The 17,649-nt window shown below is 29.1% G+C and overlaps 1 protein-coding gene, 2 long non-coding RNA genes and 1 other non-coding gene across 4 annotated transcripts; 2 read left to right on the top strand and 2 right to left on the bottom strand.

Moving 5' to 3' along the window:
• Window positions 1-3,602: 3,602 nt before the first annotated feature.
• Window positions 3,603-4,775, top strand: LOC102659574 (uncharacterized). The gene is made up of 3 exons (XR_005888199.1): window positions 3,603-3,666; window positions 3,780-3,834; window positions 4,671-4,775. It is a non-coding gene; the product is annotated as an uncharacterized lncRNA (long non-coding RNA).
• Window positions 4,776-4,837: 62 nt separating this feature from the next.
• Window positions 4,838-6,640, top strand: LOC121172716 (uncharacterized). The gene is made up of 3 exons (XM_041009072.1): window positions 4,838-4,862; window positions 5,479-5,540; window positions 5,880-6,640. Exons 1-3 carry the CDS (start codon window positions 4,838-4,840, stop codon window positions 6,483-6,485), a joined length of 693 nt encoding a protein of 230 aa, XP_040865006.1. The 3' UTR covers window positions 6,486-6,640.
• Window positions 6,641-10,068: 3,428 nt separating this feature from the next.
• On the bottom strand, window positions 10,069-14,786 carry LOC121173402 (uncharacterized). Its single transcript, XR_005888198.1, has 2 exons — window positions 10,441-14,786; window positions 10,069-10,333 (listed from the first exon to the last, which is right to left on the bottom strand). It is a non-coding gene; the product is annotated as an uncharacterized lncRNA (long non-coding RNA).
• Window positions 12,800-12,989, bottom strand: MIR319E (microRNA MIR319e). The gene has a single exon (NR_048790.1). It is a non-coding gene; the product is annotated as a microRNA MIR319e (primary transcript).
• Window positions 14,787-17,649: the final 2,863 nt, after the last annotated feature.

Genomic DNA, 17,649 nt, shown 5'->3' with positions numbered 1-17,649 from the left:
CGATAAAAAGGATCATTTTAGAATTTTGTTGCGCAGACACCACTTTAGGATTTGATCTAGCTTCGTTGGTATGGGTAAGTATGTCTTCTTCTTCATTATTTTTTATATACACATCTTTATCTTTTTGTAAGTGATATGACAACTTGTAATTGCTCAATTTACTCGAATATTATTTATAAATGATGCAAATGCTCTTAGTTTGTTTTTTCAATCTTCTTATCTACAAGATTTGATTGTTTTACAACACTAGATCTACTCTCAAAATTATTTCATTTTATGGAATTTGACAACTTTTTTCTCATTAAAATTTTGGTTGGATTCATATGTGATCTATTGTGTAGCATGCGCTACTATTTTCACCATTTTTTTTATCTTGCTTTTATCTTGTTTTTCACATCGCCCATTGTTTTTATTTTATTTACAAAAATAACCTTCGTGGAATCTAGTTTTTTGTGTATGACTACATAACAAAATCTAGTTTTCCTTGTGTATCTAGACAAAATACATAATAAAAACTAATTTTCATTGTAAATTTGGAGTGGCTTCAATTTTGAAAAACATTAACTCGTGCATGCTTCCTCTCACTTGTTCTTCTTTTAAGATGAACAAGTGTCGGAAGAACTTTGTGGTAATATTGGAAAAGGGGTCCTTAACAACAAGGTCACCATTCCTTCCATTAAACCCATAAGCCTCGTTGATGTGAAGGTTGACGAGGAGTATGAGATTGTCATCACCAATCCAGCATAGGAAGAGGTATAAATTTCTTAGTATGAATCCTAAGCTTATGGGTCTTTCAAACAAATCTCCCTCTTTATTTTAGAATTTTAATTAAAAGGAGAAGAGTAAAAAAAATTAACACACCCCCACTTACCCAACAAAATTAGGTTTACATTGTGTATCTTATGAGGGGTTGGGGTAAGGGTATTAGATGCCTAGTAAAAATTAGTTTTCATGGACAAAATACACCATGAAAATTAGTTTCTATCAAGAATATTTTGATAAAAAAAAATGTTTGAGTGGTGCATAGAGTAAAAATGTGATTCAAACACCACCACCTTTGTACAACACATTATTTTTGTTTTTAAATTTAAATATTTAAAGGTTTTTTTGTTACATAAAAAATATTTTTATTAAATAAGGATAATTTAATAAGATAGGATGAAATTAGTATTTGTATTTTTTTTTTTGTTGAAAAGTGATTTCTCTCTCTGTAATTAATACTTTTATATATATATATATATATATATATATATATATATATATATATATATATATATATATATATATATATATATATACCAATACTCTAGAAGTGTATATAGTGAGAGAGTCTTTAATGTGAAAAAAAAATATTAATTTTTAAATTTTATTTAATGGTCAAAATTAAAAATCTTAAGAATATATCTTAGCATCATGAAATATGTACCTTGCAGATGTAAAACTTATTTCATTTTATAATGTCTCAATAAATTTTTTGTTATTAAAATTTTGGTCGGACTCGTCTGTTATTTATTGTACAACAAATTATTTTATTTTTAAAATTTATGCACAAACTTTTTTGTTTTGGTTGTATATCTTATCTAGAGGTCCACTTGTAGGATGGAACTCAAGACACCTCATTGGGAGATACAAGGAAGGGAAGAAAATTAATTATATTGTATCAACTTTTTAGAATATGCTATAAAATCTTTTTAGAACATTTTTTTATGACATTGATTATTACTTAATAAGGTTGTCATGTGATGATATTTTTTTATAAATTTTAGAAGTGATTTCTCATATATATATATATATATATGAATTTTATTAAAATCTAATGATGTTAATGAATAATTAATTTTAATTATTAAATTTTAAGAAGATTAATAATAATATGAAGAATAATTTTTCTAAAATTATTATTAGAGTAACTTGATTCATATATATATATATATATATATATATATATATATATATATATATATATATATATCCTTTTCTTTGTGGTAATAAAAGAAATAACTATTCTTGTTGGATTTTTTTAAAGAAAGTAATATATATCTTAATGTTTGAGTTTGGTGTAATTACCCATTGTTCCTTTTATATTTTTCTTTTTTATTAACCATACGAGTGTGTATGTAAGGTAGTGAAATTAGGTTTAAATTGATTACTGCAACCCAAGTATATTTATTTGGCCTTTTATGCATATTTTTCAATGCAGTAAATTCAACATATACATAAAGCTATAAAAAACATTTTTTTGTTGTTAAATTGTAATGCTAGAGATGTAGATTGTATGATAAGAGAATGGTTTACATAAGTGTTAAGGCATGCTTTAATTTTTATATATATAATCTGAATTAATAAAACAACTGTGTTTGAAAATGAACCAGAGAATTCAGAGAGGAGGAGGAGCAGCAGAATAACGGCTAAGAATGAGAAAAGAAGGGAGAAGGAGTCCTTCAACCGTCGAGAAAACAGAAACAAAGGAAAAGTAAAAGAAAGCATTGATTTAGACGAGGACATGAGATTCCTACTTGAATTTGAGTCCGAATCTGATCACGATAAGAATGACGAGCCATATGTGCCATCAAGGAGAAGAAAGACAACTAATAATCACAAAACTCCTAAGAAAGTAATGTCATCAACTAAGGTTTCATGTTTCTCATTCTTGTCATTCTCTTAAGATTAAAATTAGTACTACTTTTTTCTCATTTTTTTTATCTTTTAGTTTTCTGTTTTTTTCCCCTCAAAATAATTAATATTTTCTGTTTGTCAAATATACCTTTATTTAATATTTATTGTTAATGGTACAAATATTAAAGATGAAAATATTATAGTCTAAATATAATAATATTTTAATTCTATTAAATATTTCCTATCCATATGCAATATCCTAAATATTAAAAAGATAATAGAAGAAGATACTAACTAACAAAACTTCTTTCTCAAAACAATCAATCATAATGATATGTGTCACCTCTTGGACGATGTCAAACTTACATGTTGCTCCATTTATACTTATTGCTTTACTCGCTTAATTTCTCTTCTCTGGCACCAATCATATCCACTGTTGTCTTCCTAGCAAATGTTAGTTCATTATTATTCACTCTCCAATTTTCCTAACAAAAAAGAAAAAATATTAAGTTTAGGATTATTCAAGTTGAATAATTAATGCTGCGGTTTTACCAGAGAATATTAATGTGTGTGGACACAACCATAAGCAGAGGAGAAATCATTGTTACTACTTTATTTATCAACTTTCTCTTTCATTTTATTGACCCTGCAGAGGAAACGAAACGGTGGACGTAGCAGTACTTCTAGAACAAACGGTAAGCCTTGTTAATTATTTCACACATGGATATATCTTTTTGTGATATGCTATTATATGTGGTTTTGCCTGAGTAGTGATTAATTAATGCACATAACTAAATATCACTAGAAAAGAGATTATATACTAACCATAGTTTTTTCATTTGTTTATGTCTTTGGTATCTTATTAAGAATATGGTGCACCAATGCTACTATATTAATATACACATTTATGAGTTTACCTTAAGAATATGATGTATCATATATTAACAATATGGTGCTTTGTGTATAAATATTGTACCGTGCAGTGTCATCTCGGAATGGTGTGCCAGAAAGGAATGACCACCAACAAAATGTTTCTAATCTCCCTCAAAGGTGAAAATCATATTAGTATATTATATGTTTGTTTAATGGCTAGATTATGGTTTAACAACATTAAACCTCTAAGGGTTCTTTTCAAATGATTAATAAGTTGTTTAAATATGAAGGGGCGACCAGAATGAGCTGCATGCTGAGGCTGAGGCAGAGCCAGATAATCCTGAAGTAATTTCTTTTGGCTTTTGAAGATCTATATTATCTCTTTATTTGATTATTGAGCGTTGCTAATGTTAGATTATTTTTTATTTATTTCAAAGCTCGAGGCTTATTACTCAAAATAGGGTAAAAACATAGAAATATTATTCTTCTCTAGGAGAGGCAATATATATATATATATATATATATATGATAACAACTTGCCTAATTTAAGCATAATTATAATTTCTAAAAAAGGTTCTGAATCCCGTAATTACAGATATGCTAATTTTTATGATTACATATATGATAATTACTATGATTATAACATAGTTATATGCATGACTCATGCCAACATCATTATGCAAGCTTGGAACAGTTGTTTTATTTATAATCATTAAATTCTAGATTTAATTAATATCAAATAAATTTTCAATTACTATGAATAACATTTGTTTTGTGGCATTATATAAATCATGATTTTTTCAGTCACATTTATCTGTTGAAGAGATTTTTTTTTTTTGAGAATCCCTTTTGCATTATTCAAACTTGTTGCTGTTCATCACTTACACATTCTTATACATTTGATATTTATTTGGGCATTTCTTTTAATTTGTTTCACCTATTTAATAACTAATGTTGATTTGGTGAATTAAACACTTCTAGCTGATTTTTCATATATTTCAATGATGTACATTTTGATGTGTGACTTCTACTGTGCACAAATGCTATGATGCTAATCACACAAACACAAGACATCACCAAGGGGCATGCATGATGAAATGACAAGCCTTAGTTAGTTCACTTTCTTTCTAAGATATAATCAAGTTTTGTTCAACATAATTTCTGACCCTTAACATTTTCAGATGGTACCTTCCTCCGACAAGAGGCCTGCTGCATCCCCAAGTGGAGAAAGTGGACAACACACAACTACAGCAGCGGATGCAAGTTCTTCTCCTGAATTTGCTGGTAAGGAACTCTGCTTTATGTAGTTCTATCTTTATGTTATGAGGCTCCATCTTACAATAAAAAAATGTCTCATGGTGTCACCTTGAGAAGTAAGGCACATCAAAATTGTAACTGTGTTGTGTTTACATTCCTGTCAGATATGTTTATGTTGAACATTATACATATTATGAATTCTCACCTAAGTATATTATATATTTATTTTTTACTTTGATTTTTAAGACTTTTATACCAATGGATATGGGAATATATCACACAGATTAGATAAATTACAGTGGCTTATTTTGTCTATACTCATTTTTAAACCATCGTGTGCGCGTGTCATACATTAATTTTACGGATTATTAATATTATACAAAGTATTATGGCTGTGTCACGTCTTTTGATTTTTAAAATTTACTTTGATTCTTATATATATCATGTCGCATTTGTAATTTTTTTAGGACTCATCTAGTAAGAGGAAAAAAGAAGTTCCCCATCTAATGAAAAAGTGTTTGCTGCACTTTAATTTATTCAAGATTTGTGATGTTTGCTGCACTCATTTTGCTATTAACACGTGTTTTGCTAGTTTCTGGTAGTTTCTTTTTTATTAAAGTAAAACCTCCAGGAACATACAATAAACTAAAATCATGTTTAAGACTTTATCTTTTTGTTTGAATGATAATAAAGTGCAACTAAATTTATTTTCCACCCTTTTCCTTGATACAGGTGAAAACATTAATGGTACTCATTCTTCGGCTCTTGTGGAAGAAAACAACAGTACTGCTCAAGTAAGTGCCCTAAATGTGTTGTGATATGTGCATTTTATGGGACTAGTAAAATATATAGAACTCCTAGTAAACCCATTTCAAGATTTGTTACAATTTTATTGATATATGAACGAGACAAATTTTATGAAACATCATTAACCATCCTCATTGTGCAAACCAAAATTTGATAACACATAAAAGAGACTTGTATAGATGTCTAGTTTACACCTCCATCACTTTCATTTGATCTAGCTTCTATAAAAATAAAACAAAATTAAAAAGTGCATGTGTTTATGTGTGTATGGAGTTATTAAAATTTCCATCATTAATTTTTAATTAACGAGCTTGCTTGGACAACAGGAACCTGCAGCAGCTAAAACCACACGAGCCAGTAATCAAAATCTAAGCTTTGGGGAACCTTTCTATGGCGAAAATTCAACGCCATGCCTTGCCAGTGATAGACATGATCAGACCAATGACAAGGGAAAGAAAGTGCATCAAACAATCCCAGCAATAGTCTTAGACCAAAGCCCCAATGCTGAACTTGGCTGTTCTGATGCTCCTGCCTCAGGTTCAAGGCCATCTTCTTTGCACTTAGAAGGTGCAAACACCTCTTGTTGGTCTAATCCAAAGAACTCTTTGTCTTCTGGTTTGGATTTGAACCTTGCCCCAGATGAGCAAGGTGGAGATTTACAATGCTTAATGAGTACAAATATGAACCAACCACCACAGCATAGTAATACAGTACTCCCTTTTGGTTACTCTGACTTGCAAAGGGGTGTTGGCTTGCTGAACCCTATGGGTCCATTCCCTATGCAGCAGCCAAATTTACTCTCTGCTGAGTTGTTGGTGCCTTCTGGAGGCAGATTTATTATGGAGGGGAGGAGGATGAGAAATCTCGATCTTAACCAGCCACCACCACAAGAGGCACAAAATGAAGTTGAGAATCATAATCTAAGAGATTAATGATGATGAACAACAGCTAGACTTGTGGATTTTACCAAAAAAAAATTTAACTCTTTAAATTTGCTTACTTAAATTGTTGTTAGACTTAAGATGGTTTGAGTTGGAACTCTTCTGTTTGGTTAGTCAAAAATAGTAAATGTTTTGTGTTTTCGTTGATGCTGAACTGTGTCACCATTTTATTTGGTTTCAATATATGGAGGTATACTTTGACACTCTTTGGGTGATTATATATAATTCAATAATGCATTGGTTATATATATTATTAAAAGAGGACAAGGCTCCTCATAAAAAAAAAAAAGACCAAGGCTGTTAACAAGTGCGTAAATTAATTTGTACGGAGGTATTCTAATTTAATCGATAGTCTTGAATTTAAGTTTGAAGTATGTGATTAAAAAAAGAGAGGGTAAGGCCTTGTTAAGATAAACTCCTTGATAAATATAAGAAAAAATTAAACAAATTTCTTTCATAAACTAAAATTAACTTATATAACGATTATACAGAAATTTATCCAAATTTAATTATATAATGAAAACACATGATTCAGTAGCAATGTTTAAAAGAATTAGGAGAAGAACCGTATGAGATATTATATTCAACCTGAAAAGAGGAAGGTGAAAGGCACATTACTAGCAGCATAGAAACAATGCAGGGTTTTGAATACATGTTCAATGTAGCAAAGAAATAATTCCTATTTTATGGAAGCACACATCACCAGTGAAAGATTCAAGTTGTCCCCCTACTAATAATTAAACAAACCAAACCCAAATTCTCCCTTTGATTATTCAAGTTCCCATAAATAAAGTCCATGACTTGTTAGGAGTAAGGCGCCAGTGTGATTAAGAGGTTAAGGTGCACACCAGACAGAAAGTATAATCCTAGTGACTTCCACCTCGAATAAGATCAGAACCCATGTCGCATTCATCATGATCACCATCACAATTACTTTCCCTTCTACTGATGATAACATTAGTTAGGGACTATTATTTATTTGGTAAAATTTTAATTAGCAAATTATATAGATTAAATAAAACATTTTAGAGATTATATAATATGTAGGTTATATTTGACAAAATTAAATAAAAAAATGAATTGAAAGTTAAAAAATTAATTAGTAATGAAATGTTAGAAACGGATATCAGGAAACTAAAAAGTTAATTTATTAAATTATAAGTTTTTTGAAAAATTAACTATTAAAGAAATTAACAAAAATGTAAAATGAAAAAAATAAAAATAAAATCATGATTTATTAAAAAGTAATAACTAAAAAATTAAATAAATATATTAAGGATAAAAATATAAAAAACTAAAAGTTATGTTTTAAAAAATAATACTTTAAGTAATATTTTAAAAATCATTAGAAACTATTAAGAAGATACTAAAAAAATATTTATTGAATAATTAAACAAATTTTTTAACTAATGGAAAAAATTAAAAATTAACTTATCTTATCAAATATAAGTATAATTTATAACATCAATGACAAAGACAGCTCAAAAATACTAATTAAATCTAAGTGAGTATAACTTAATTAGTTAACTACCCATATTGTATTTGTGAAAAAAATCTGAATTCAATTCTTACTTAATACATCATTAAAAAAAATAAGAAACTTTAAGTATTATCACTAACTTTTGAAAGAAAGATTAATCACATAATCAAATCTAAAACTTAAACTTATGATTCCGAGCCAAAATCCCTGATTAGGTGGTTAAAAAAACACAAGTGGAACGTTTAAAATGCAATATTTAAAAACTATAAAAAGAGTACCGTTTCAAATGAATAACTACTCTTGGCCTTTTTGCCATTTCTATACATCATTGATTGCCAAGCTGCCATCACACACTGATGACCTGGACCACACCACCAGAGGTGAAACCCCACACTTGTTGTATTTAATGTACTGGCACTTGGACTGAGAGTGGTGTCACCATCCTCAAGTAATTTCTTCGTGGAAAACGAGAACTACTCGGGCTATGTTAAGAGAAAATAAGATATCTCAATAGAGATTATCAGCAGTGAAAACGGATGGAGGATGGTCAGTGGAGAAAAAACATCATGTGACTCTATAATTCTTTTTGAGTTGACTCATACTAATATTTTTCTGACTTACAACAGTGTAAACCCTGTGCTTGCTTCTTAATGGTGCCAATGAACCCTCAACTAAAGGACAAAAGAAAAGCACACAAACAGAGAGATATTATCATATTAATCACTTCAAACAAAGGGAGAGAGAGAGAGATATAGAGAGATGAGAACATAGGTAGTCTCATTTTCTGAATCTAATAGTTATCCAGCTCAACATCGTGTTATCAAGCTCTCCATTGGTTCAAACCCTTACAAGAGCCATGAGAGAATTGGTAGCAACTAAAGGAACACTAGTACTGTTCAAGGCACATGCAATGTCCTCCATAATGGGCTTTTATTTATTTTTTGGCTACTATTTTATTTATTGCTTTTCTTTGTCCTTGTTCCCTCATTGTTTTCCCTATGGAATGCAAAACCCTCTCCACCAACCTTGTTGATTGGCCTTTCAAGCTCAGCTTTCTCAGATAAATCTTAGTGATTGTAAAAGCTTTCTGAGACCACACCCCACTTGCATTTGTACCAGAAAAATTTGTTTCACCCTTTCTCTCTCTCTCTTCCAGGAATCCAGCATTCATATGATACCATTCTATGCATTAATCATGTGAAGATTCAATATTACTTAACTTTGGACCACCATTGATGAAGGGCTTGCGTGAGATGCACACTTAAAATATATACACATGCCGTACAAAAATGAAGTCAAGTGTCATTTTTTTAATTATCATCAAAAGAATTGAAATTTTTTCTCTAATAAAACCTTTCTAGAAAACAATTCCACAAATGGTTTTTTAACACGTGACATGCAAAGGATTATTAAAAATAATTAAAAAATGACTTATACGTCCTTGGATAAACCTGAAGAACTAGTGGTCCTGCATTACAATAACATCAACATCGAAGCATGATTAAAAAAAATAATGTACGTGAGATTCTAACATATGGACAAAAGGGAATTGGGGGAAAATCCACTTCAGATTTAAGAGAACTTTATGATTTAACATACTGGCCTCGATCACATGCCCATTTATCAAAATATCTAGTGTTAAATAAATGGGTAAAAAGTAAGAGATCCAGATCAATTGTACTTGCATCTCGAACTCCTCAAGTAACTAGGCCTAGTTTTAGTTCAGTTATACACATGCAGACTTATATATACCAGTATAATATATCACATTCCCTTTTGGAAGAATATAGGAAAGAGAAGCGCTTCTCCTTAATTTATAAAAATATCCCCAAAATTATCATTTTATAAATACAAATATGAATCTCTCAGGCTTAAAATGCTATTTTTCCCAACTCATTAGTAAAAAATATACATCAACTTCTACTATTAATATCTGTAAAAAAAACTTCACCGGTACTGCAATGTCTAACCATTAGATATATATGGTGAATGCTACATAATTATATTGGTACGAGTATTATACTAGTTACACTAGATAACAATTATCAATATACCCACTAGCCTATTTTTTAATATACTTTCAAGAAAAATAAATTGAAAAAGCAACAGTTGAACATTGAACATTGCACGAGATTTTAAGAGGAAATTAGAAAGAAGATATAGTAAAAAAACAAAAATTGATCTCTCAAATGTCAAACAAACTAGAAGGTTTATAGCTCCAAGTTCCAACCTCTATAGCTAGGTAGAGTGCTAGCTAGAGCCAGTATGGTGAATAGTAGTAATGATACACAAAAAGGTATGATCTATCTTTGGCGCAGATTGCACGACTAATATTTATTTAATTCCAGACACTGCAAAACTGGTCAGAGTCAGAAGATTGATCAGTTATCCAATAATTATTATTGCAACAACGTTACTCTAAGAAGAAAATAAGAAAAAAAAGAGCATGACACAAAGGTAGATTACCTGTCTATAAACAGCTTATTCACAAGTAGTAGTCACAAAATATTTGTTCCAAATATTAGATTATATTCTGTGAAAGAATCATGCTCTTCCATTAATAAAATTACAGCATTTATGCCCTTCCATTAAAAAATTTACAGCATTATCCAATCATAACTCTATATATGAAAAATTTATTAATTTTAAAAAAATTATCTTTAAATAATTCAAACAATAATATATAATTAAATAACAAAATTATATTATATTATCATGCACATTAAACTCATAACCTATGCATTTACTAGGTTGCTTCCTTCATCTTTTGACACTGTTCTGGTAACAACACTACACTACCCGGTAATGACACAAAAATGTGGCCTCGTGTTTATGTATTTAGAAATATGATTCAAAGGCCACCAGCATGACTTGAAGCTCCTCTAATGAAAAAAATTAAGCATGGGAAAGCAAAACCTATGTAGTGGACTCACTTGTGTTTTTATGTGGCCGATGTTTGCTTTTGGGAATAAAGTGACCGACACTCTCTTTTTTAAATGTTATAATTAAAATTGATGCACATTACCGGGAAATCTCTTATCCTTAAAGATTTATTTTCCTCTACTAAAAACAAATGAAGTAGGATCTAAGGATAATCTAAAGTCTAGAGTTTAATTGATATGCATTACTTATTAAAAATTATCGTCAATATAACTTACAGTATAAGATAATTATCATAACTGGTCATACATGATAAATGACTATGTTATGTTTACTAAAAATCTTACGTAATATACAATGATTTGTTGATAATCCTTGTTCCATTTCACCCCTTTATATTCTTGTGAGATAGGTCATCTTTTACAAAGACTCATTCATCTATTGCTTATCAAAGAAAATAAATTGTCACGAAACATGTACCCAACAATATCAAGCAAAATTGAAACATAAAAAATTCATTTCTCTCATCCCACTCAATGTTTTAGTAACCATTCTATCAAACAAGTCATTTTAGCACCCGTATGGTTTCCCTGGTCTGTAAAAAAATTACTGCAATCCGCTAGACCAATGTACCTCTTTACCATTAGAGATAAAGATCTAAGCCAGGAGTCTTGTTTACTTTTGACTACAATATTACAGGCAAAAACAATCAATTTGGCAAATACTAATAGGTCCACCTTGTATGTAGCTCTTTAACTACCTTATCAAAAAAGTCACTTTACCATTTGAGATGATGATTATAACATAGTAGGTACAATTAAACAAATTCACAAAACCTTAGAACCCATCTGTTTTTGTTAAATTTTGGGCAGCAATAGAACATTTTTCATATTGAAAAAACATGATAGGCTCATGCTTGAGATATACCCGACCTGATGTATGACGGCAAAATTAGGGTAGCAATATTTGAACACTTCCTTATTTTAAACACCACATTAACACTTCTCATTAATTTTTATCTTTCTCTTCTTATCACACGTCATCTATTATACCTATATTTTCCTCTTTTTACTCTCTCACTCACTAGGTGTTAAAATAACATATGCGGTGTCCAAATATATTTTTCCTTTTGAATTAGACACCCCTGCCAGAAAATTATGTAGATTGAATTTACAATATATATATATATATATATATATATATATATATGTGTGTGTGTGTGTGTGTGTGTGTGTGTGTGTGTGTGAATCTGTAAAACTGTAAATATATGACCACCAAAATCATTGCTGAACTAGGAAAAAACTGATCATCTATTTACTTTCACTTCATCCCACTTCCATCCCATTTTTCTTTCTATCTCTCTTTCTTTTTCATTATACAATGTATCACATCTATTACTTTCTCTCTCTACCTATTTTTCTTTTCTTTTTATCTCTATTTCATCCCAGTCCACCCCATTTGGGGTGGAAGAGTATCACCACTCCTTGAACAAATATCATATCCACACAAGATACAAGCTGCAGGAAAACATCACTAATGTTTTCCAATGGTACACTACTATATGCTTTAGATAATGCATAGGGAACATCATGCCACAAATTCTTTGGGGATCTAGCTCAAATCCCAACACAAAATGAAGTCATGCATGGTGCTTGAAATGATGAATTAATCAAATGCATTCATCAATTGAGACAAGCAAGAAAACTAAATAACTAAGTAATCGTTCAATAAAAATTTGCTAGATAAGATATAACTAAGATAGTAAAATTACATAGTAATTTTATGATTATTTTAGCAATCCATTAGGTTCAGAATGAAACTAAAAAACACTGCTAGAGCAAATATCCAGTAGGTGAAAATGTATATTTACAAAAAAATGCAGCATGAATGTAAGGAGGAAAAAGATTATATAATTTACTAGAAAAAGGAAAAGATAACATTATAGACAGTTAGAGGGAGCTCCCTTCAGTCCAAGCACAGACAGGAAAAGGAAGAAATTTACCTCCCGCATCATTCACACATTCACAATAGCATATCATGATGCCAGATCTATTGTGTTTGAATGAATGAGTCAGCAGCTAATTCTAACCCCTTACCCATCCATGAGTGGACTGAAGGAAGCTCTCTTCAACTATTCTTAATAATACATACATCTTGAATATTAATCCAAAAACAAATTTAATTGCACTGAAAAAGGTCAATCAAAACAAAATAGAACTTAGCAAGAATGTTAAAATATTTCAACATATACAAGGTCTATCAAAACAAAATCTAAATGAGACACTGTTCAAACAAAATTGCAAAACACATTTAGACTTCAAAACACCATGCAATGATAGTGTGTTAGATCTTCAATAAATAAGTGAAACTAATCAATTTTGCCAAGGGCACAATAACAATCAAAGATAATTACAAAATACAATTAGGCTTTGAAACAGAATTAACAGTGTTTATGAAATCTTTAGTGAACTTACCGATAATTGCAACAAGTAATCAACATAATAAAATAATACTTTCTGATCAATAGGCACTACATTCAATCTTTACAATAAAGCAAGACAATATATAATATAACGAGAATATTTCAGATATATTTCAAATATAATTCTGGCTTGTTAAACTTCATCACTTATTCTTTAAGGTAAGACCAGATATAATTTCACTAGAGAAGGAATTATATTCTGCATAAAATCCATATCCTTTCCATTTGTATATATGTTCTAAATTAGGGATTACAAGTCTGCTGCACTCTCAAATGCCAAAGAAAGTACTATATTTCTTCATAAACAGTGTCAATTCTACAACTTTAATTGACTTCCAAAAAAATATTCTACCAAAGAACCCTAACCCTAAGAATTAAAACAACCAAGAACAAAGATGATAGGTGAGATATTTTAAGAATTTCTCATGAACATCGTTCACAATAATAGAATACTGTGTCCTTGTTTTTAACCCTTTGGTTATACATGCACATGTTATGGATAAGTATATACATCTAGGTAGAGCAACTTAAAACGGGACTCATTAAAGCCAAGACCGGAGCTTCTTCCTTAATTTATGAATAAGTGTGCAATGTTATATTCGTAAACAGGAAGATTAAAGGATCAACTTATAATATAATACAAATAACAAGCAAAGAAAAAAAATCAACTACAATACCGCTTACAGCTTTACCATCCTCAAAAATTCCCATCATGATGATTCCCTCTGTGCTGAAAGAAATGAGAAAATGAGAACCAACATGACAGAGAAAGGGTGATGAAAACACAAATTAGAAAACCAACGACTTAAATAAGTAAAGTAACAAGCTAAATCAAAGAGAGAAAAATTAAGAGTGAAAAACTTAGAGAAATGGAAAAGTAGAAGAGAGTTGAAGGGTCAGAAGCAGAAATCAGTGGAAGAGAAGAGAAGGTGCGTTATTAAAGAAGCAGCAGAGGGAGGGGGAGAGAGAGAGAGAAGGATGGGAAGTGTCACTGTCTTCATTAGAGTCAGAGAAGGGAAAGCGATTGAAGATCTCATAACCACACATACAAATCTGGCAAAGCACTGTTTTCCAAAAGAAATAAAAACAACGGTAAGGAAAATTCATCTTTATCTTTTCCCAGCAAGGGAATTTCTTTTGCAGGAGACTTTTTTGCAAACATATGATAATGAGATGGGTATTGAGAAGCAGGAGTTGAGCGTTTTTCTTTCTTGTTTCTTCCTCCTTTGTGATATAACAAAGTCATCAACCTCCTTTCTTCTCTTATACACACACTCACACCCTCTTTTCTTTCTCTCCCTGAAAAAACTGATACAGACCCTTACCTCACACACATAAAATCCGACCTACCTGTACTGTTTAAGTACTGTAAAGAAATAGATAAATAAATAAAAAAGAAGAGTGGGATTGAAGGTGGGGTTCTCATTGCCCCTTTAACTCATTCTCTCTCATCTTTTGCGCCAGTAATCGATTCACTCAACTGTAGTGCACTATTTTCTATTACACTCTATGGTCACTATCTAGGTTTTAGATTTTGAATTTTTTCGTATCATTTACTATTATATTATTATTATTCCATGGTTCATATCATATCAAAGAATTTTTTATTTTTAATGATATTATTAATATGAAACATTTCTTGTCAATAATTAATATATGTCAGAAATCACCTTTTCTGTTTTATATCAACAAATTTGTTAACATTAACTTTTAAAATTTTTAAGCAATTAAAGGTAAAAAATGTTTAAAAACATAACTAACAAACATCTTAACAACATTGCTTGATAAATAAATAAATAATATTATTAAAATTTTGCAATATTCATATTTTAATTTTTTAATTTTTTATTAAAAAGATATTTTTTTTGAAAAAACATGTTGTCAACAATTACTTAAGAGTGTATTTTGAAATAAATTATTTGTGGTTTATTTTAATTTATCACTTATTTTTTTAAGGATTTATCACGTATGTTATGAAAATAACTTATGGTATTTTTAAAGTTATTTTCAACTTATATTTGTTGGACTTTATAGCATGCCTTATGCTATAGTTCACAATACTGCTAATGATTTTTTTTTTTCTTTTCACACACAAAAAAAAATTCTCACCTTATTGTTACAATAATTTGTTTAAGTTAACTTATAAAAACAGTTTAAAATTTATATAAAGAAATTAATCTTAACTTTTCTTTCATTAAAAAATTAGATAACGTTTACATTACTATTTATATATAAACACTTATTCAATAAAATATTTGATTAAATTATTTATGCAAATAAATCCTAAACAGTAAAGTTTTAACTAATGCAAATAATATATTTTTATTAACAAATTAACTACTAATTATATGTAAGTTCTACTAAAATGCAAACTTAAATGTTTTATTAATTAATACTTTTTATCTCCTTTTATACAGTGATCTGCAACAATTTTGGGTCTACTTTTTGTACATACAAAGAGCTTGTGCATGTGGAGTGCTGTACATTGGTGGCCATAGCCGTATACATATGGAGGATTTGAAGTCACTGAATAGTCCGGCGGAGAAAAACATGAAGCATCAGATTAGGGTACCTAGAATTGTCCAACATTTAAAATGAGATGACTCACCTACCACGGATCTACAGTACTTCATTTCTCACTTCACCAAACAAGAGATCAACATGTAACACAGCTTTTCTTCACAATTCAGATTTTCAACCAGACGTTAAAAAAGCCATGTTTGATAAGGGATATTATACAGTTTTAGAAAATATTTTAAAATTTTATGAAAAAAACAATTATAATAATTTTTAAGCTAAACCTTGTTTTTTCACGATAAATTAACAAATTTTATTTTTAAATTTTTGATAAATTTTTTATTAATAAGAGTGTTTAATAAAATAATAATTTTACTTTTTATCTTTATTATTTTCTTCTAGTCTTAAAAAGTTTTATTTTAGACTACTAAGAAATTTTGTTCATTTGTTATTAATTTATTTTAAAAGACACTAATATAAAATTAACAAAAGTTATTGAGGATGAACAATAAAATTTATTAATTTATCAAACATTAAAATAAAATATCAAAAATTAAAAAAAAATTATTATTTTATTAAAAATTGAACACATTTTTTTATTAAAAAAAATAAAAATTAAATATTTATTAAGAATAAAAACATATTTTAGTGTTATTTAAAAAAAAATTGACAAAATTAAGCGATCAACTCGGGGTAATCTTTAATTCATAATAATATTTAAGTTTTGCAAATAAAAAACATTCAATTATTCTAATTGTAATTATATATAGTCAAATTCTAAAGTGATTTTGGGACAAATGTCTTTGCCTCTTTGGTCTTCATATTAATATTAAAAAGGGTAAAATATATTTTCAATTGCTGGTGTTTCAACTTTGCAAAAACTAAAAATAACTGTTTTCATTTCTTCTCACAGAAAAAATCATCTATGATGAACGACAATGACTACTATTTTTCTAAAGTTTAAGAACTAAATTGATCAAAATTAAAATATGAAAATTAATATTAATTTTTATAAAAAATATAGAGATTAAAAACATATTTTATTAATACTAATAGAAAATGTTGGAAAAACTTGTTAGCTACTAATATAATGAGTAATTTGTCTCGACGAAGAATCACTATCTTTTGAAAACAAAACTCTGGTAAATCTTAATTGCAATTTGACATCTAAACTTTTTTCCTTTAGGTTAACATAGTGACTTGGTGAGACCTAATCATTCCGCATGCAGTCACACAATTTTGTGTTTAAAAAGAAGACAATGAAGAAGTGAAAAGAAGGAGGAAGAACTAATTCAATTAGGTAAATAGAGATTGGCATTACCCTAAAACCCAATTTCTAAACATCATGATAATAATAAGTTATGAATTTTATTAAAGAGTCGCTATATTTTATCTCTCGACAATTAATTAAAAAAAATACAAAAGTTAATAACAATGTGAAAACGGGGAGATGCTTACTTATTTTTATTTTAATTTTTTTAAGGTCTCAGCTTGATGGAACATGTGTGTGTTTAACAAGTGAAAGAAGGATATGAAAAAAAATTAAGGATGTATTTGAAGTCTCGTTTAAGGTTAATTCTTTATAAAAGACATCCACGTTCACCAATTGGGTGTTTCTCACCCTAATTTGGTTCTCACCCTTTATCTATATATGCACTTAAGAGCATTAATCATTATCTATATAGATTCCTTACCTCTACTTTACGTTCCTTGTTTCTTATATATATTCCTCTATTTTTTTGTTACTTCCTTCTTCTCCCAGTTCGATCTCTAGAATATCTTTTGGGCTTTCATAT

This window comes from Glycine max, chromosome 14, assembly GCF_000004515.6.
Source record: "Glycine max cultivar Williams 82 chromosome 14, Glycine_max_v4.0, whole genome shotgun sequence".
NCBI lineage: Eukaryota > Viridiplantae > Streptophyta > Magnoliopsida > Fabales > Fabaceae > Glycine > Glycine max.
This window is presented reverse-complemented; position numbering and strand designations above follow the sequence as displayed.